Below are 22,026 nucleotides of genomic sequence, written 5' to 3'. Positions count from 1 at the left end.
AATACAGCTGACCTCCAAATGCTTCATCTCCAAGAACCCACATTAGCTTTTAGTTTGTGTGGCTTTATTCATGTCTCACTGATATGTTATAGTTCCTTCAAACACATTTCTATGGATATATGTTCATGCATACTGTGTCCTTCGTACAATTTTATAAGTACATATGTTTTTAACATTTTATTCATAATGCGATGTGTTCTTCCCCTCAGGCTCTTCTGGATACTGTGGTGAAGAAGAGTGACGGTTACAGCGTGGAGCAGCTAGAGAGACTCTACTCCCTCCTCAGCCAGTGTATCTACCAGCACCGCAGAGAGTACGACAAAACCCAGCTACTGGAGGTCAGACACTTTTGTTTAAGTCCTTTCTCTATGAGGATTTATCAGTAGAAAAGCCATTACTGTTGTATTAAAAATATTTGATGCCATAACATCCCATAATGCAATGCAATTCATCAGATAATAACCTGCTGTAAGACGAGGACTCAAAGCTGATCAGTTGATTGACAGAAAATAAATCAGCAACAATTTAGTTAATAGGTTTTAGGTCTCTGGTTCCAGCCGCACAAAGGTGAATATTTTCTGTTCGCCTGTGATAGAAAACGTAATATCTACAGTGTTTTGACTTGTTTAAGTGAAATAAATATATCAATGCTGCTTTGGTAAGATGTAGTGTACATATTACAATATTCCTAAACATCTTTTACAAACAAATACATGTTAACTTTCTGCCCAATGTAAGACAACATTTTTTGAGGTTTGTTTTTGGGCTTTGTATAACTCTTGAGACGGTAGTTAGAGTCAGTAATTTGGGAGAGGGAGAGAGGGGGGATGACATACGTTAAATGAGCCATAGGTTAGATCCGAACACGGGCCACCCGCCCGGAGGACTACGACCTCCGTACAAGGGGTGAATGCACCAACCACTTTGCTATCGGCAACCCTCAAAGAAAGATTTTTTAATTTAAAATGACTTTATTTTAAGTTGATACACTAATAAAATATAGACAGTTTAAATAACCTTGTAAACTCTGACAGTAGCAAACAAACTTGTATGTTCGTTTGTCTTTATTAGACTATTGATATGTAATAGTCTGCAATGCGCTCTGTGGTCTCGTGGTACAAAAAAGTTTTTTAGTCATACAGTAAAATGTTGATGTCAGTGTGCTAAATATGAACATAATAAAAGACTATCAAGACACATACTGATAAATACAGATAGCTGCACCATTTGTCCATGAGCTCAACGGATACTCTCAAGTCTTGAGACAGGTTTTTCATTTTCAGTTATTTGAATCTTATTGATTTTAATGAATATTATATTTAATAATTAGAAGTCTGTTAATACAATAGCATTAAATGATTAAAATATTGAATAAAAAAAAGTCCACCCCTTGAGTGGGTATTGTAACGCTGTCCTTGTGTAGAGTGTTTTCATTCAGTCCTCATCTCTTTAGAAAATCAAACAATACCTCGTACAGGAGTACAATTCTTTTATAAGCAAGCCTTTTCATCCATGAGTAACAGCTTACAAAAAGCTCCTCAACTTAAGGTCATTTTTCATATCTCCATTGTTAAGCTCTCTTGACAATGTTCAACACAGAAAAGGCTGCAGTGTTTTTTTTTTTCTCCCGGAATCCCATCTGGTCATCTGCTGCTCCTTCTGTAGATGTCAACGCAGACAGCTGGCCAGGACTGACAGCGTCCTGGTGCCGGTAGCCAGGACTGGCTGTCAGGATGTCAGAGAGAGGAAGCTGTAGAGACAGTTGGGGAGCGAGCAGTCAGCCAGGTGGTGCTGCCTGTCGACTGGCTGGTGGATGGTGAAGAAGGGAGGGCTTGTGCCTGGGTTCATTTTATCCTGCCAGCCTAAATTGGTGTTTGCAGAGCAGAAATGTCAGCTCGTTGGCACGTGTTTTGTTTGCCTGTGTTTCCAGCACACATCATGCCTCTGCAGCAGGTCATCTCTTTGTTCCTCCCTGGAGGTTTCAAAAACACGCACATGCACACACGAATGAAGGGTTGATACTCTGTATGGCTCCTAATGTTGAATCCTGTTGCAGCACCTCATATTTGTGTCTTCGTTTTGAAGACGAGTGAAATGGAGCGTGTATATACGTACATTTGTCTCCTTCCTCCTCTGGGTACGGCTTGTATCCGAGCTGACCTTTCAGCAGATGGAGTGGACTGCACCCTGCTTCACGTTAAAGCCAGAGGGACCTTGTGTGCTCTCTGTACACAACATGCCGGCTTTGTTCCAATCTACAAATTGGCTTTCATATTTCCCCAGGCCTAATGTTTCATGTTCTGTGTCTCAGACAGCAATTTAAGCTTTTGTTTGGGCCTCTGACCTTTAACTTGGACGGGTGCTTTGCCAGAGCTATAAGTGTGCCACTGGTCACATTAGCTGATCATCATAAGGGAATGTTATTTCTCTGCTTATTTGTGTGCTTGCTGCTGAAAGTCTGGCCTGCAGGTCATTTAATATCTATGCAGAATCCCTTGTTTATCAAAATCTAAACTAAATCTATTTAGTTATCTTAATGCATCTTGTTGGGAGTTATGCACATAGATGGTAACACTGGATGCCTTTATGTCAAGTAAAGCTTTTTGTAGCATGCATGCTCTATAAAGGTAAACATCTGGCTTCGGTGTTTAGCTAGGGACCTTTTCTCAACCCTCTTCTCCCCATGTTGAACAGTCATGTAGAGACAGGGATGTCTCTATAGCATAGAATGTACTGCAGCTAAAGCCTTCATCTTGATGGGCATGTAGTCTGTAGCCTGGGAAGCAACACTTTCATCTAGACACAACACACAAAGTTGTTGTTTTTCAACTCATTTTTTCTCTGGTGGAAAAAAAAACAACCTTGTTTGCTCTCATAACCTACACAAACACACAGCAGAGTTTCCCCTGGGGTTATGGAAAAATTGATCTGCGAAAAAGTAGAAAAGACAGGTTCAAGGAAGGCGGATACACCAAAGTACTTTACAACTGGTTTTCTCTGATTATATGTTGATGACCTCTTTGCGAGGTATGATTCATTATTTTGCCATGCTTTACCTCCTGAGTGATTCAGTAATCGAACTTTCTTGCTACCTAGAGAGAAAAGTGCTCTACAGGCATTGTGTTAGTAAGATGGAGTAGATTCAGACATAGAGTGAAGGTGCAGGAGGTTTGTTAGATTTTCTCCTGTGTTTGAGGGATGAAAAGGTGATAGGGCTTCAGGCCCAAAGACTCCAGATCAGAGGTGCAACGCGTCAAAGTGGTGAAGAGTTTATTTGCGTGTTGGTGTGTGTGTGGGCATAGAGCGAGACACGGCAAACAGGAAGGTGTTAAAAGCATCAATGTGTCTAAACACAGGCTGCGCCTGATGAGCTGAAGCTTTCAGGGAATTTTCCATGTGAGCGACTTTTATTCAGTCGCAACTGAGCTTTATTTTTCATACCTCCTGACATCAGCATTTTAAAGCTTGCGTGACCTACAGTTGATCGTTTTGGGGCTGAGATAAAGTGACTTTATAGAAGGTAAACTGACATGCAGTCTGCAGAATAGCATCATTCCTGTTACCTTGTAAACTTATGAAAGATAAGGATTGTGTCATGCATTATCATCACGTCTAGATCTTCAATTTAACAGGTGGCCACTCTTCACTTTAAGTTTCAGGATTTATCTTTGGAATCTGTTCATACATTTGTTGTCATGGAAAGGAAAATGATTTTGCAAGCTTGCCCTTGCTAACTTTCGGTGTTTGGCACCTGCCCGTCCAACAGAGAGAAGGCCAACTTTGCGGGTGAAAGCCAACACAAGATTTACCCTACCAAGACTTACCCTACTTTTGGAACAAGCTTTACTTTTGTTTAATTTTACCTCACTATTATCATAGTTTCTCTTATTTGCCGGTTTCGATGAAGTTTTTTGTGTGATTTCAAAAGTTTTGAGTGTGGGAGGACTGTCTGGCCCTGCAAAAGTTTCCTTTTCTCTAAAAGTTGGAATTGTCTTTGCTGTAAAGTTGTTAGTTTTTAACTTTCTAAGTAGTTGGTATTGGTACGAGATCCCACTGAATGTCGCACTGACTCAGCCATTTAGATGAGGGAACACAGTGTAACATCTTCAATGCATTAATCATGGTCTATTGCAGGCAAACATCTATCTCTTTTCCTGCGGCTCAGATCAGATTGAATCAGTGTCAAATGCTGCTGTTTTCATGCTGAGAAAAATCACCCGTCTCATTCCAGCACAGCTTTGCTTCATTTGACATCATTTATCATGGTGGAAGCTGTTGTTTGCTGCAGGACATTTTCAAGTAACATTGAAACCTGCGTACACACATGCTTTTCACACACCACACCGTAGGCCTGGGACGATATGCTTATGTCCCCACTCCTATATATCTTGATTCTTTGGGTGCCGATTGGATTTGTATTGGATTCAGAGTACTAGTGATTCAACAAGTATTGCGATTCCGTTGTATTGATTATTGCGATTGTCTTCTCCTATTTAAACTAAGACAAAAAACAAATCATGAAATAGTTCTTTCTTAAAATCAAACACTCACCTTGAACAGTCCAGGCAATCTGTTCCCACTAATTCACTTTCTCTGTGATGATCATCTGACAAGCATCTGTTTTCTTGGTTGCCTGAGCTTTGAGTTCCGCCCCATTTAGTATCTGATTGGTTTCCTGGAGTAGTGACATTTAGCACCTTGCTGAACAGTATGGGCTGAATAATCTCTAAACAAACAAGTACCCACAAGCTGTGGATTTCACTCTCTCTTCATTGGGAACAACTCTGCAAAAATAAAAATGGACTTATGTAGTGTGCAAGGTTGCGGGTTAACATTAATCCATGATCACCTCACCAGCTCTCTTCTTCAAGTGCATTCACTAACCTGAAAACAAAAACCTGTGGTTCATTGGAGCCAGATACAGCTATCCTCACAGAAGTGAGACAGCTGTATAAAACTGAACACATACAGAAATGACAACTAGCCACTGGTTATCTTTTTTTATTTAGGATTAAACAACAGACAATTCATTTCCCAATTAATAAATCTTTCTTCATTGATTAGCCGGTTCAGTCAGTGACACTGATGGGGGATGTCACAGAGTTGTAGCTTTATTAATAACCTGAAAGACTCAGGACATTTTTTTAAAGACAGGTACGCATTGTCTGCTATTCTTCTCTGTCAGGAAATAAATCTATTTTTAAAACTGTTCATTAAAGAATTCTGATACTGTAGTCGGTGAATAGAAGTAAAGCAGATATTTTACCCTCCAGCTCTACAATCCAGTTTACTGTGTCGGTAGCAACTAAGATCTGTGTCTCTGTGTTTGTGTGTCTGCAGGAGATGGAGGAGAGAATCCAACATTTTGATACATTCCTGTGAGTCGGAGAGAATACCTATCAGGTACACCCTGAACAGCCCGGGACCACAAAGACATACAAACTGAGTGGAGGAGAGTGAAGGAGCGTCTGAGTCCAGCCCTCATCAAATTAAAAACTAACAAAAAAAAAAAAAAGAAACAACCAACCAGACAAATCCAGCACCCTCCTTTTGCTGGGAGGGATCACGACAAAGGACAGGGTTGAGGACAGAGACATTCAATGGTGCTATCGTCTCAGGAACCTGGCCAGATCCAGACCCATTTTACACAACCAAACTCCTAGAGGTGTGTCAGTCACACACACAATGCACACACACACACCAATGGTGACGGGCAACCCTGGTGCTAATCAGGTGCTATCCAAACTTTTTATCCATGCTGCTCTTTGGATTACTTCTTAACTAGGATGACTAGCAAAACCAACAGATCGGGTGATGTCATATCGCAGTCCTCTCATACGCACGCACACACACACACACACACACACATGCCCGGGCACTTGGGTATGCATGTATTTCTATAGATACACACACACACACACACACACACACACACACACCCACTCACTCAGATCCTCACCAGCAGATTTTGCGAATGCAGAGTGTTGCCAGGAGATGAGGACAGTTAATGTTCTGAATCACTGAACTACATCGTTGAGCCAGTCGCGCTCTTGAGTGGAACGCTTCATCACAGGCCAGTCCTCGCATCATTATCATTCGGCTTGCTTTTTTTCCTGCCATTTTAGCTACTCGATTAATTCAATATCTGAGCCACCGTCAAGGATACTCACCCAGAATGATAGTTTACAAAGTTTTACAGCGACTCGTCGAGGTTAGCACAGCAAGACTAGAACCCTTAATGTCCTCTTTATCAGGTGTGGAAATCTGTAAGCCCCCTCTGTGAATGATGGAACAAGCAGATCAGTCCACACAGACCACCTCTGGCGTTCACAGTCTTTGCAGATTGTCCCGTTCTTAATAGTCTGTGGTAGCTGATCCCCTCCCTCCCATCCCTCTCTCTCCACACTACATTCTCAGTCTGAATGTTTCCCCTCCTGTCAAGCTGTGCCCGCCTGCCACTTAATATTTTTTTCTTACTGTACCAACACCCCAGCTGAGGAACTGGAAGCATGACAAATTGGAAAGCGTCTGGAGTTTGCACTGCCTAGTGTGTGCCTTATTTCAACCGTCATATGAAACTCTGAAAGATGAAGCAGGCTCTTTTTATTTACTTCTTGTGACACTCAACAGGCTCAAACTTAGGGTGGGTGCTAACCACTGAGGTCAGTGACCTTGAAGCATTAAAATATATAAATCTCAATGCCAATCTGTCTTTGAAAACTTATCTTTGTATGTCTCTAACCTTGGCCAAAAAGAAATTTCAGTTTGAGAAATATTAAGTATTTATAGAAGCTACACACCCCTCTTTCTGGGTGGTTGTCTGGTGAGAAATGTCTCACGCACTTGGAATATTGTAGAGATATTTAAAACGTATTAATGCCCTGTTATTGGGGAGGTTAGTCTCCGACTCAATCTTTCAAATGCAAAAACAAACAAACAAATAATGCGAGTCCAATAATTTGTGGTGCCAAGTGTTGTCTTACTCCTTGTGAAGGTGCTGATATAACGAGGCCTGTTCTGTTCCAACTTTAAAAATGTTCTCTAATATGGTCATAACATCTTATGTATTATGTTGTGTATTTGATGATCATTTTTTCTACCTTTTTATACGAAGCTTTGCTTGAGTTGAGATTGCCTCCGCATGGGTTTATGGATCCATAATGAACAAGGCCATTCTAGGCAGTGCCCGTCACTAAGGTGTATAAAGAATGACATGATTTGTTTTTATTTCCTCCTTTCAAATATGTGAACCCACTTTGTGGATTTCTTTTGTTTTTTCGTTCTCATTTCTCGACAAGAGAAGCTGGATTCTCAAGTCTGGCCAACACAGTATACATTATCTGACTGCAGTAAATGGAGGTTTTGCTGAAGCTTTATAAGGTTTCCGTGGCAGTCTGCCATATTTTGAGCAGGATGTGTAGACTGGAGAAGGCCCCCTTCTTTCTCTCCCAGAACTCTTGTCCAGTCCTCAAACCTCTCGGTGCAACTCTGACCCCAGCTCACCTCTGCCTTTTTTTCTCAAATGTGTTGTGACAAAAGCAAAGACCATATGCAAACTGGCAATGACAGGTTAGCACTTGGACTACTGCAGAGAGAGAAAAACCAACGCTACCTCAGCTTAATTTATTTTAATGCGGTAACTGTCTACTGGGTACAAGAACAGTATTTTCTCCCCCCCCAAAATACTGTTTCAACATCAATAGCAGCATCACCGAAGGTACCAGATCAGTCAAACCACGGCTGCTGCAGTAATCCAAGAGTAGTTTATATCTCTCCGATTGTTATGTATGTTTGCATTTGAGCCAGTTGATGATTGCATAAATTGTAAGAATTTTTCATGAACTGTACGTTTAAATATTTAGTTTCAGGAACATTTCTACTCACTGAGGAGATAATCCTAGACCTGCTCCTTTTTCATATTTTCAACCCATAGGCGTTAAAGAGAACATTTTCTGCCTCTTCTCACATCCATCGCCTTTTTGATTCTTTCAGATTTTCATCTCATGATTCTGATTATTTATTCTTAAACATGTTTTACATCTAATATTCAGTCAATAGTGTTTTTGTATCGTTTGTAATTGAACTAATCGGGAGGCATCACGCGTCCGTTTTTTTTTAAACCGTTTTGCTGAACTGCATAGCGTTTGTGTAGCATGTCTATTTGGCGTGTACGGGGGAATAAAGGGTTTACAGGTCTCTCAGGTTCAACACGCAACAACATGCCCTTTCAGCTTTTCTATTTATTTCATTGCTCTGGTGCTTTCTTTGTTCATGTGGTTACCGACTGTGGCATACTGGAAGAGACTAACATTAGGATGGATGTGGATATTTAATGAAAACAGAGTCCGTCTAGTTCATCACAGAGAAACAGGACCAGACTAACCTTCTGTTGATGTTTTCCACTTTGTCTCCTCTTTCTGCCAAAAGAATTATTTTTTATGAATTAAAAAAAAAAAAAAACACTTATGGAAATAAAATGGGTAGTTAAATGTCATACATTGTGATCTTCCTTTCTTATTATAAATTGTAGCCAGTTTGGACTAATAACCAATTTTTGTCTGGTAGTTGAGACTACTTAGTCCAGTATGCAGAAGGAAAGGGTTTGTTCTATCCAGAATGTCTTTGCCCCCCCCCCCCCCCTCCCCCCTCCCCCCAGTTTATTTGGTCGAGACCTTCATCGCTTCGTCTGTTCTGTTTGTTTGTGTATTTAACACACCTGTTCGCAATTGTTACTTTAGTGTAAGTTATATTTGAAATGAAACATTTACTGTATTTCTCAAATAAACTGCTGTGATATACTTGAATAAAAGGTTCAAAGGTTCATGTGGTCATTTTTTCACACGCTGAATTCGGATTAAAGTAAAGGGCATTGCATGGAAAACAATTTATTTTCTTACGTTGTACCTTTGTACTCTTAACGCCAAAATGTTCTGTCTCACATCTTGCAGTAAATACAAACTGAGATGTAAACCTCGTGAAGATAATCTCTGGGATTAAAGGAAGAATGTGCGACTTTTTCATCCAGTAGATGTCGCCCTTTAACACCAACATGAAACTAAAACAAACTGCTGTTGGTGACACCTCCACTATTCTGAACCCTCCGTTCTCCTCCAGCGACACACCTCCAACCACTCTCCGCTCATGTTCGCTTGAAGGAGTTATCAATTAGAAAGCACCATAATTAAGCACCATCAAGCGCAAGCCGCGGACACACTTTGGTTAACACTTGGCTTCATATTGCACATAAATTGACAGAATGACCATGATCTAAACGCACTTACGTGACACTCAAATAAGCAGTGAGTAGACTTTGTTATTATTCTTTTCTCTAGTCCTTGACTAAAACAGCTTTAGACACAAGGCCGTCCCGCCCATGTAAACACAGCCCGACAATAACACAGCCAGCGGGACTCACACTTCTCACTCATTGTAAATGTCTCGTGAGTCATCACTGTCTACAGAGGATATACTTCATTTCTACTCTGTGTAAAATATTCTTCCTTTAAATAAAATCTTAAGTCTCGCCTTCATTCATTAAACAGTCAAATCTAAAGACATGATACAGTTTAAATGTTTAATATTTGTATTAGGTTTTAATAAGCACTGGTAAATTCTCCTTTTCGATTACAGATTTACAGACAGACCATTTTAAATTCAACCTCTTTTTCTAAAAACATTTATACAGCATTTTCTTCAGATTTAAAAAAAAACATTTTTACAGATCTTCTTTCAGGTTTTAAAATATACATATTTCCTTCCTGTATTTACAGAATACAAATCCAATTCCCTGTTTAAGTTGCATTGTAGAAAAAAAAAAGGGAAGGTTTGGGTAAAGTGATGAAATAAATGAAAGATGAATCAACAGATAACGTGTATGATAACAGTCAGATGGTTATTGTGCTTTTATTTCTAGAGGATCTGTTTCAACTTTCTATCTCAATCAAATGTTGAGCAAGTCACCGAGCTAAAAAAATAATTGGGTTCCACAGAGTAAAACATGTTTTTAAAGTTTCCTCATAAAACCACGCACACTCCCTGACACAGTCGAAAAAGAAGAGACTCTTTAAATCAGCGGACAAACAGGAAAACAGGCGTTTCCATAATGTTGCAACTGAAAACAGTTCTTGCATCAAAAGATACTTTGCTCGCTTTGATTTGACTTTAAAACCTTCTCCTGTCAAATATACTTCTCATCAAGGGACAGAAATTTCACCCTGCATTGGCTTTCACTGAGCATCATCAGAGTAAAGAAATATGGAGGGGATGAGTTTACAGAAAAGACAACAAACAATGAAGACAAAAATAAAGTTTACCAAGAGGGTCCCTGTGCCCGTTGGATGGAGGATGAACTACGACCATGACACACACAGTACTGAAGGTTAGGCATTGTCTGAGTAGTTTAGTATGAGTACATTCTGCACAGGGCGTTTTTGGAGGGTGGGAAGGATAGTTGCTGGCGTCAAGTCTAGAGGTCACAGACCGACCAACCCTGGCTTCAAGCTGCCGTCACGCACCGTCCTTCAACCAGAGCTCAGCTGGTGTTTGGCATCAATCCCATAGTTACGAGTCAAGGCCGCCCTCAGCTGCTCTGGATGTACTTTTTGATGACCACACAGCCGTGTCTGAACAGAGGGCAGGGTAGGGGCTGCAGGAGAGTCCACGTGTTGGTGTAAGGGTCGAAGGTCTCCATGTTGCTGAGGGCGGGACCCTCGCTGCTCACGATGCCTCCTGTGGCGTAGATCTTCCCTTCTAAGATCACCGCGCTGCATGGACAGACAGAATGTAAACATTTCAATGATCTCCTTTTTTAATCTACCATGTGTTTGTCAGATGAGAAGGTTGATACCACTTTCTTCTCTGTATGTTCAATTTTAATCCACAGACAAAAGGAGAAAGGGCCTCGCTCTGTGAAATGTTGGAAAAGTCACATTTACACCAAAAGTAACCAGGACCCCAAAAGTACACCTAGGAGGTTCTGAACAGGGTCAAAAAAAATTCCTCCAGCCCATCATCATCTATTCTAAAATTTAGAAATAAAGATCCTTAAAAAATATGCAAATGATTATACAGACGTGTGACGAGCCTCATGTGTTTTATTCAGGTTTAGATATTTTACAAGGAGGCCTTCTGGGGGTTAAAGTCCCGAGGACATTATTTAGACCCTGGTGCCTGTGGTTCACTCACACTGTGTTGACCCAATTGGTCCCTAATTCCTGAGGGAAATTCCTGCAGTCGAAAGAATTGAAACCTACTCAACAGCAGATTGTTGGGAACACATCTGTGTGAAGCAGATAAGTGGGTGAATGCAAGTGCAGGAATTTACAGAGCTTTGATTTTAGATGGCTGTGACTCCCCGCAGCAGGAATATTGCTCTTATAGTTAATCTGGGTACAACAACATAGCCAGTCCGGAGACAACATCTCCATAAGCATGCTGCTGGTCTCGTTGGGGGCCATGCTGAGATGATTTGAATATCACTCAGCCGAACTCTAAATATGGTAACAAGGCTACTTGGTCAGGCAAACACACATACATGTATCGTTCCCTTTCAGGGCAGGTGAGGGAATAAATTAAATAAGCAAATATCTGTACAACTGTACTCGCTTCATAAGAGGAACAGAAACAGGAGATTCAATTCTGAGAGGATCCAATCTGTGGCTGCCAGCTGATTCACACTGTGAACTACTATTAGGGTCTGTATTTACACAAGGTGCATGCTCAGAGATACAGACACAGAAAAACATCCAGTACTACTGCAACACATTTACATCACTGTTGGGACTAAAAGAGATTATCATATAAAGCCTAAATCTACTCAGAGAATGCACAGCTGATCCAAATTGCAGACCCTGGAGCTGCTCCTCCTGATAAACAGAGGGGAGGTGCAGGCCTGAAGACGGAGGCAGTGAAGGGAGAATATCAGCTCTCCTGCATGATGACCCAGCTAGACTTCATCCACACCGTCTCTGCGTGTCTGTGAATTTCTCTTCTGGCAGCTCTGTGTTTCCCTCCTCTCCTGCATCTCTTCTTCTCTGGTGTCAGACTTAGTTAAATGTAGCAGAACAGCTGCCTGGTGTGTGCAGACGCAGCTTATCAATAAGTCTGACAACATGATTTATGTTCCGCATTTCACATAAGATCACTCTCTGAAAATGCTTCCCAAATGTGTTTGCCTCTTGCTTTCTTGGCTACTGAAAACATGAAAAAAGATCAAAAAGGAAACCTCAGGAATGGTCAGCAGTGGGTCCTATGTTCTACAGACTGCACACCTCCGTGGCTCCAGCTGAGTGGATTATTAGGACATGAGAATAGTCATTTATCTCTTTTATCAGCCATTATCCATCCACAAATTGTATAAAGTTAGTGAACTTTGCTTTTTTTCCCCTCTTCAGAGCAAAAACATCACACTCCCCACTCTGAATGAGTACAAATGACACATATGTCACATGAATGTGGCATTCCTAATGTGTACAACCTAAACAAAAAGATATTTAATAGTTTAAATCAAGATGAGAATCTGCTTTTACAGCTAAGCATGTGCGCCGTGTGACTGATTGGGCAAATGTCAAAAGCAAACCAATGAACAAGAGAGCAATTTTATCTACCAAGAGAGAAGAAGAAGAAGAAGATCACTGTAGCTTCTGGGAAATAATCTGCCCATAACAAGCTTTTTTTTTCACATTTTAAATTAATTTCTCTGATCAACCGTTTACCTCTTTATGATCATGTTTCCAGTTCCACAGTCACAAAATAGATCGAAATTTTAGATTCAAAAAAATAAAATTTTCATCATATCATAATACATAGAAGAAGCGCAGGAATGCCCTTTTAGATGGCTCTCCGTGCATTTTGGCCGATGCCATCTTTTTGCCTTGGAACCAGAAGATACTGTTTAGGCTCACATCAGGTTGGACATGCAGCGCTACATCTTCAAAGTTGACAGATAGCAACTTAACAATCACAGGTAGCCATGACCTGAATCACACCCGTTCTTATCCTAGACTTTGTTTTTCTAAACAGTACCATTACTTTCAAAATTTACTTCCTTAACTTTCATTGAAGGAGACTTGAAACTAGCTATTGTGACAATTTACCTCACTATTGTTACATCAATGTTTCCTGTTTTATTTTCGTTGATTTCACCTGGCTGCCAGCACCTGTGGAGTGTGGACGATTAGGCTGAGTCTTTTTAGGAAAGGAAGGTTTCTGATTAGTTCACTCTCTCTCCCAGCTTCACAGCAGCAACACCTCAGTGGTTTGTTTTCAGGTTTTTTAGTTACTCTCTGTTTAATTGTCCCCAAAACTCAAATACAATATTTAATCCATGTGTGGTGTCCATTATTATGTTTGGCATTTGAGCCAGCCGTAACATTATGAAAAAGGTTAACTAACTGGAATACATTTTCTGATCCCATTTGAAAGATGAGCGTTCATTTGCAAAACAACACTGGCTATTAGGAGGAACACAGGTTTAATATTATACACAGTCCATGTATTCTACATAAACTTCCACAGTGCGCCAATGTGTTATTAATGCCTCACCTGCAGAACTGTCTGGAGTGATTCATGTTGGGACCAGCCTTGATGTTGCCTCTGTCTGGATCATAGATGGTGGTGGCTCGAGCGTAGGCTCCTCCCAGGATGAATATAAAACCATTCAGACTCACTGCAGGGGCGTATTTGTTATCTGGAGATATGAGAGAAAGAGGAAAGACAGAGAGGGGGGGGGGGGGAGAGAGATTATTGTTAAGGAAAAAGCAGAGCTGAATGGCACAAAACAGAAATTTCCATTAATGTCCTATATTTATTAGCTCATTCCAAAGCGAGGGTGAACCTCACATTGCTTTCTGTTGGACAGACAGGTGCCAGATAGTGTCAGATAGCTTCTCAGTGTAGCCGTAAACATACACGCTAACCCTGAAGTCATCGTGCACTTCTGAGGGTGATGAGCCCAGGAGGAGGGGCCAGATTTCAATGTCTCCACCTTTAAACTCAATGTTTATGAGAATATTCAAGAAACCAGCAAAATGACTACGCAACCATTTGTGTATGTGTCTGCTTTGAGTGCTTATTAATTCTGTTTAAAGTGAAAGATTTCATACACTTACACCACAGGGCGCTTAAGTAACATTTAAACATGATGAATATACAACTATGTCCATTTTTATATATACAACTTTTATGTGATATTTCCTAGGGACCTCATTCAGAAAAGTTTTACAGACATGTTTGTACCACTTTACACAGTTTCTACTGTCGGTGGTGCTCAAAGTTTTTAAAAACTTGACAGCAGCTTGCAAGTGGCAGAGGCTGCAGCAGCGATCACAACCGCTCACAGCTGCCAGCTACCAAACTGATACTTCTCCAGGGATTGCACATTCAAGTTAAAAAGAATGATTTTCTCCCACTGCGCTCTCCAGGCTCAACAGAGAAATTATCATCAACATTCTCCTCATGTGCCATTCTCAAGACAGTTTCAGAGAAAACAAATGTAAAGGACGAGAATGGATTGATAACAAGTGAATCACAGAGACCATAAATAACTGTAGCTTTGTTGTTTTCTCCAAAATATGTCGTGGATTTGTAGCAATAAACGAGAGTTCAAAATAATTCACAGTTGCAGTACACCCTCTGGCATGTCCGTAGATTCACAAAGAAAAATATAACACTGAGCATGTATTTGAAATACACGAGTGAACAGGTGACATGGTGCATAATGTGCATGCTGTATAATTCCATCAGATGCAGAAAATGAGGGAAAAAGAGGCACTGAAGCAGCACCACTGTTGATTTATAGATGATGGCAAACTAAATTAAACAGTGATTTATGAGGAACCATTTCAATAAAAACCTGCAGCTTCGAGCAGCAGTCCTGCTTAGTGGATAAGAGGAAACAGATTTGATTGACGGATAGATTGAGCCGACTTTATTGTCAGACGATGTCTGAAGTTTGACTCGCACCACATTTACAACATAAACATTAAATATAAGATGCGAAGAAACATACAAAGCCAGACCACCAAACAAACCAAACCCAGAGTCATTTCTACCGAGCAGGCTGCAGCTGGCCAATTGACAAGCAGCATGAATAATTCACAGATACTTGGCCTGGCTGTTTTCTGCCACAATGGATGGGCATCCCTTATTAGGGATGAGAAACAGGAGATATAAAGCCTGATGCCTTACAAATGGAGATGGAAGCTCTAAAAGCTTCTCCTGTATTATAAAGTCATCCCGCCCTTCTCTGGCTGTCACCCAAGCTTCTAATGTGAATACCAATGTTATTATTTTTGCTAATATTCGCTCACAAAATGAAGCATTAGTCCCATTTGAAAAGATAGTACTGGAAGAAAAATGACAGGATCAAAAGCCGTTCATGATTTATCCTCTGTGGCCACGAATGTCTTTCTTTTTAATCCCTTGCAAAATTAAACCCAGTTATTACTAAACAGTCACAAGCAGACAGTACATACACATACATAAAAAAACTACATACATTTCAGTATACATATTAAACACAATGTCAAGAAACTTTCTACCTCATGTCAGGTCAAAAAACAACAACAGACTAAATCTCATTATATTACTATATGGATAAGATAAGATGATCATGCCTCTGTATCCCAGGCTTTTGGTTGCATCAGAATCTCCCAATTATTTGTACTTTTTTCTTTCATAATAATTTACTCTTGAAGATAATAATTTTTAAGATGTAAAATAAGGGATCTTAATAGCAGTTTTTTTTAAGGAGAATTCAATGTATACATTTTTCCAAGTACTACTATAATATTCAATAACATGTTTAGATCCTCTTGGAAACCCCAAATAATATTAAAAGGGGACAAAGGCAAAATGATTGCTTGTTCAGTGAATGTCTTTCTTTCTTGTCACACATACAGGCACAACATACACATGTGCACAAATAGGAACTATGGACATGTATTAATGGAGAGATGTCAGAGTGGTGCTGCTACACAGGGAGCTGTTGGGGGTTTGGTGGTCGGTCCCTTGCTCAGGTGCACCTCAGCAGTATCTCTCCAGCAACAAGACTGTCTTATTTTGCTCCACACCAGGACTTAAGATTTAAGATTGAGCTACTGTCGCCCCATGTCATATGATTTATTTCTTCCAATAGTTGACACAGTTTTGACTGATGTGGGGGACTAACAGGACAAATGGACAGAAATGACCCACTATTTTCATTTCATTTATATTCAAATACATTTTTTTTTTTTTGATGTGTTATGTACTAAAAACAAAGCAGTCGTTTAAAAACTGACACTCAATATGGAGATGTGTGCAACCGCTCAGGTAACAGCTTCAATTTTCTGGTCCTGAGAAATGAGCTGCTCTGATGTCGTCCTCACATTCTGCCTGACATGTTGATTTTCTTCTTCTACCGTCTTCATTTTATTGATATGCTGCTGCAGTCTTTCCTCATGTGTGTGTGTGTGTGCGTGTGTGCGTGTGTGTGCGTGCGTGTGTGTGTGCGTGCGTGTGTGTGTGTGTGTGCGTGTGTTAATGTGTGTGTGTGTGATGTTTTGTGTTGGTCTCAAACATGGAACACTCATTCTCTCTGCTCAGCGCCTCAGGCAGAATAATAACAGGACGCTCTCAAAGGAAAACCCTTTCTGCCTTTTTCCCCCCACAGAAACTCTCCCCACTGCTTCCTGCGTATATCTCGTGGACTCAAAGTAAGCAGCCGGTGTGAGCGCTCAGAGAAGTACCAGGCAGATTTATTGCGCTCTAATTTAGCAAGCTTCAAAGTACGGCTGTCAATGTTCAACATCTCTCCACTGCTATGCCTCTGCTTTTTATCCCCCAGGCCTTCAGCACTGAAAACAAGCAGCAGAGATACAATAGAGAGTGCACATGTAGCGTCTGTGTCAGCTGAAAACGTCCCACTTCTGAGAAGAAGCTTGCTATTCTTGAAGTCTTCAAAGGTCAGGTTTTGTCTAGCTATGCAGCTATGAGGTAAGAAAGGTCAAATTCAATGCACAACAGACCGCATTCTACTGTACATAAAAACGAGGGAAAGCGACAGAAAAACAGGCTTCAACACTGCTCCGGTGTTAGAAGTACAGCTGTGCCTGTGAGGCAACATGGGCTGACGCAGGCTCTCACACTGATATAATAACTAAATCACCAACTGTGGGACCGCTCAGCTGAGGGCAAGGACAGGTAACAAATAAGCAAGCACCAAACACGCAACGGCTATGGTGCATCTTGTGGATGCTGTCTCGACAAACCCCTTATTGTTGCCTCACATCTTTTACAATCTGAGTTGCGCATCAACACAGCACATGTATCTGTTTGTATAAAAGCATGAAAACTCCCACAAGGACAACACGCGCACCGATACATAACAACTCCCTCCATCATACCAACACTGTACACATCCAGATAAGACTGCTCTGTCTGATTAAAATGCCCACACAGCAGTTGTCATCGCATAAACAGGATAATCTAGATGAAGGACAACCACCTACCACTGCACATAAATGGAGAGACAGTAGAGAAAGTTTAGAGCTTCATATTATTGTACACCCACATCTCAGACAATCTCACATCAACATACACTGCCGGGTTACAAAAGCACAACAGCGGCTTCCTTACTTACTGAGCACACTAGCAGATGTGTGAGGTTGACCTTCCTACCACTGCTTGATCAAGAGTTTACTGACACACCAGATCCTAGTGAGGTATGGCAGCAGCTTTGTGGCTGACAGGAAGGCCCTGCAGAGGGTCATCAACGCAGCCCAGAAAATCACAGACACATGTTCGCCGGGCCTGGCTAACGTCTACCTCTTGTTGCCTACGGGAGACATCCTCCACCCTTAAAGACACACCTCATCCTGCCAACTACCCGTTTGAGCACCCTGCCCTCAGGAGGGCGCGACAGATCTATGCACCAATTGACTTACTAACACTTTTTAACAAAAAGCAATCGCCATACTGAGCACTTCAATAAAGAATCCTTCACCAAGTGCTCAATAGACATCTTTTGAATAATTTCATGAACTTTTTGTCAAAATCAATGCACATTTTTGTAGGTCACATATTACGCCAAATACACCTTACCATGTTTTTCGAACACTAATATGTGTCCCTAGTCTGTCCACAAACCCCCATATTATGAGAAAAGTCTGTCCTCTACACCACTCCACTTTTCAGAAAATGTGTCCTCAAACAGGCTGTTTGGAGATTTTCCCTTCATGACATCACAAAGGGCAGTAACCCCTCCCCCAGCTATGTGTTTGATCAGTCCTCTGAGTCTGCCTTCTCACCATAAGCATTTGGGCATGGTGCAAGAAAGCCCAAGCCACCCAAGCCCTTCCAGAGGGGCGTGGTCCAACACAGCTCCCTTGCAAATAAATCTATAGAACCAGCTACAGCCTGTTCTGAGCAGGGCTGAAATAGAGAGGTTTATAGGAATGATGAAATACAATACTGAAGTCGTCACATGTTCAGAATGACAATATCAATATGCTTCTATGTGTAAAGTAATGTTAAACAAGTTCACCATACTTCTTGTCAATGATAGCTTGCTAATATTTGACAGTATCAGTGTAGACACTTCTAGAACAGCAGAGGCTGGTGGCAAAGCATTTACCTTTGTAGTCAATTGGTCGTTAATCAAAGTAATACAATTCCATGATTTTTTTTTTTTTGCTTATTTGGCCGACACATTTTTCTTATAAGCCAAGCCAGTAATATGAGCCAACATCAAAAACATGTTATTTTGATTTTAGGATACAGTTGAAATCAAATAATACAATTAAATTCACAAGTGAGGACCATTTCTTTTTCATATGTCAGTTTTCAGCTTGAAGACTGATCTATTTTTTGAAGAGACAGAATTAGAGGAATGCTGAGCGAGTTTATTTGTTGATGAATAAAAAAAAACCTTCCCTAAGTCTAAATCTACATATTTAATGAGTACATTTCTCAAATTGCAAACAGCTGGACTTTCTTAAATAAAAAATGCTTATGGGATGAAAATCGTTATTGAATAAGAAGCAATATGTAAGATATCTACTGAATTAAATCATAAAATGACCTTCCTATATCATCAGACATTAAGGAAACATGACATGTTGAAGGGCTGGATCCTCTGATAACAACACAGCAGCCAGTATGTCTAAGTTTAGATTCTGGTGCAGAATAGTCTGTTTTTGTTTAAACCAGAGAAGCTAGGTTGTTTTAAGGTCCACCCATACAGCATTTTTAGAAGCCCCGTTGGTTTGCCAGGCAAACAACCAACCAACTGGTGTTGTAGGAATGGAAGTAGGCAAGCAAACTGGTTCAGATATAACTGATTGTACCTGAGCATTTTTAATAAGCTCCATGACCACAAATGTGGTAAAATTTGGGTAAATATTAGATCTCTAACAGAGAGATAACTCAAACTCTTGGCATTATGGTATCTGTGTAAACTGACCTTTCAAAGAAAGCAATGAGGCGCTTAAGGAGTTCACAGCATGTGAGCAGGCTTATTTACACTCCCAGGTTTCAGTACATTATGCTGCTCAGCAGACAGATATATTGAAGACAAAGAAAGACACAGATGAGCGGATAGGCAGAGGATCCGCACATCTCAATAGCCATGTTAAAGGGACTATTTATGGCACACATGATGTTGTTTTTCACTCTGCAAGAGAGAGGAGTCCCGATAAGTGTTTGTGAAACCCATTTGCAGTTTATGCAGGAGGTATTCCATGCAGAGGGAAATCACACATACCAGAAGAGCACACATATCCCAAGCATATGCACACACACACACTCAGATGCACAGTCATAGGACCTGCATGGAACTGTATTTGTGTCTGACGGTAAGACAGAGCTGAGGGACCGTGAGAGTCGTGCAAAAGAAGGAGACAGCGAGTAAGATAGAGAGAGATAAAGAGGAAGCTTAGAGAGGGAGAGCAATCTGTTGGTGCACTGACAGATGACAGTTCGTCTGTCTGTATTGGTGCTTTATACACAAACACGCACATATACACCGTGCAGGCACACACACATGGAGTCACCTCCTGGCTCATTACATAATTCATGCGTGTGTGTGTGTGTGTGTGTGTGTGTGTGTGTGTGTGTGTGTGTGTGTGTACCTGTGAGTCTCTGGGGTTGTAAAGTTGATTTGAGGTAAGGAGATGTTGTGTGTGTCAGTGTCTCTCTGCATGTGTGTGTTTCTCGTTCCTCCTCTGCCAGCTGCTCTGCCAGCTTTTTAATACCATTCAGCTTTCAGCACAAACACCCGGATTACATAATCATAATTTAGCTCACAGTATTCCTGCTCTGAAAAGGCACAAATAACAGAGAGCAAGTTTCTGGGCGACAGAGCTGAGCGAAGTAGCTCTACGCTGGTGTTTTAATGACATGATAACATCTTCTTGTCTGGAAACGTTCGAATTGAAACGTTTCTCTGATGCCTGCTGCTCTGAGTGTAGTCTGCAGAAACAGTGCGCCACAATATGAGATAAAAATGTACTTAAAAAAACGTCTGGACATCTCTGTGCCCTCAGAATCCTTAATGTGCCAACACATTAAATAAGTCAATTCAGCATCTACTGTTATATAGAATCTCTAATCTCCAGAAAATGAAATAAAACAAAAATATATGTTTTTTATCTGTTGTATCTGCTTTTTAAATCTATGGTTAAAATAAACACGGAAATTTATCTTTTTTTGATGAATGAGCTGCAGCATGTAGCTTAGCATTAAGGTTGCTTATAGTAGGGATTTCATACCTTTGGACAGAGTCAGGCCAGCATTTTCCGCTTGTCAGTCATTAGCTTATGCTAAGCTAAGCTAACCGGCTGCTGATCGTAGCATTATTTTTTGACAGACAGACATGAGAGTGCTTTCAATCCTTTAACCAAATCTTTTAGTGAATCTTTGTGTTTATGTGTAAAAGTACATCTAAAGCCTAATATTAATCAACACATATGTTCACATTAACAGCATTTATACTGTGCTGCATCTTAACAGGATTACACTTTGTAATATTTCTGCCAGTGGATAAAATCTCCGCACAGGTAACACAGCTGTCAGTGTTTTGAATCTCACCGAGGTGTACACTGTGTGTATTTCTTGTTATGTTGGAGTTATGGCAGCTCGGGTTTAAGTGTTTCTTCTGTTGCAGCATCTTTCACAGGTCCCTGTTGGCTCAGACTTGAATCTGGCTGCAGGTTTGTGAAGTGAATAACTTCACAGTTTGGCTGACAACATGTCTGAAAGCTTTAGTAGGACTCACCCATCATGGCGTCAAAAGCATGGGGAAATGCTGATGATACTAAGAAGGAGTAAAGCAGCAGGGGTACATAAGGTCCTGCACTGATCAATACATTTTTCTGTTGTCTTTTTTTGCCCGGAATAAACTGAATAGAAGACTAAGACCAAATTTGTAGACGTTTTTTTCTCTACTTAGACAACATTTTGAAATTAAAGGTTGTTTCCTGTCTTTAACCAAAGACTTTGGGACATCCTCACAAGTATTTTGCAAAACAGACCTGTTAAAATGTTATAACACTTCTGCATGAATGCACATGAAGGGACTTCCTGCTCTATGAAGGGCAAAGTGAACATAACACTCACAAAAGATTCAACCTCACTCAGTATGGTCATGACGTGCGACAACGTTTTACCTTGAAATGGCAATCTGGACTTCATGGGTTCAACAGGAGAAGTAAAACATATGACAGGAAATGTGCTCAAGTGGGTAGAGTTGTGAGAGAACTGTAGCTAGGCAACTGGGCAGCAAAAATAAAAGCTCAATAAAACACTCCTGATTAATCACTAATGCAATGTCATTGACTAAAATAAAAGGAATACACGCAGATAAACGGTTACAGTAATGCTGCTGCCATACATGCCTTTTCAGGGTCTGGGTGTTACATCCCTAATAAAAAACAAACACAGATAATTGTACTTGATAGTCAGGAGGTCAGGAAATGCATTCATAATGAGGAAAGAGTGTTTGGGAATATCAAGCCACAACCAGGTACACACTGATTTAAAAAGAAAACA

The 22,026-nt window shown here is 40.6% G+C and overlaps 2 protein-coding genes across 4 annotated transcripts in view; one reads left to right on the top strand and one right to left on the bottom strand.

The window, feature by feature from the left end:
* Window positions 1–8,821, top strand: part of atad2b (ATPase family AAA domain containing 2B) — a 60,880-nt gene extending 52,059 nt beyond the window's left edge. For both annotated transcript variants that reach the window (XM_061052466.1, XM_061052464.1), the window contains exons 27-28: window positions 210–338; window positions 5,341–8,821. In XM_061052466.1, coding sequence (XP_060908449.1) covers window positions 210–338; window positions 5,341–5,382 — 171 coding nt within the window. In that variant the 3' untranslated portion in view covers window positions 5,383–8,821. The remainder of the gene's footprint in view (window positions 1–209; window positions 339–5,340) is intronic.
* Window positions 8,822–9,565: 744 nt separating this feature from the next.
* LOC132985210 (kelch-like protein 29) overlaps window positions 9,566–22,026 on the bottom strand; it is a 139,939-nt gene continuing 127,478 nt past the window's right edge. For both annotated transcript variants that reach the window (XM_061052462.1, XM_061052461.1), the window contains exons 14-15: window positions 13,543–13,687; window positions 9,566–10,763 (exon numbers count right to left, since the gene is read on the bottom strand). In XM_061052462.1, the coding sequence (XP_060908445.1) occupies window positions 10,580–10,763; window positions 13,543–13,687 (329 nt within the window). In that variant the 3' untranslated portion in view covers window positions 9,566–10,579. The remainder of the gene's footprint in view (window positions 10,764–13,542; window positions 13,688–22,026) is intronic.

Source organism: Labrus mixtus, chromosome 12 (genome assembly GCF_963584025.1).
Source record: "Labrus mixtus chromosome 12, fLabMix1.1, whole genome shotgun sequence".
NCBI classification, from domain to species: domain Eukaryota; kingdom Metazoa; phylum Chordata; class Actinopteri; order Labriformes; family Labridae; genus Labrus; species Labrus mixtus.
Note: the sequence above shows the minus strand (reverse complement) of the source record. Positions and strands in the feature narration are given on the sequence as shown.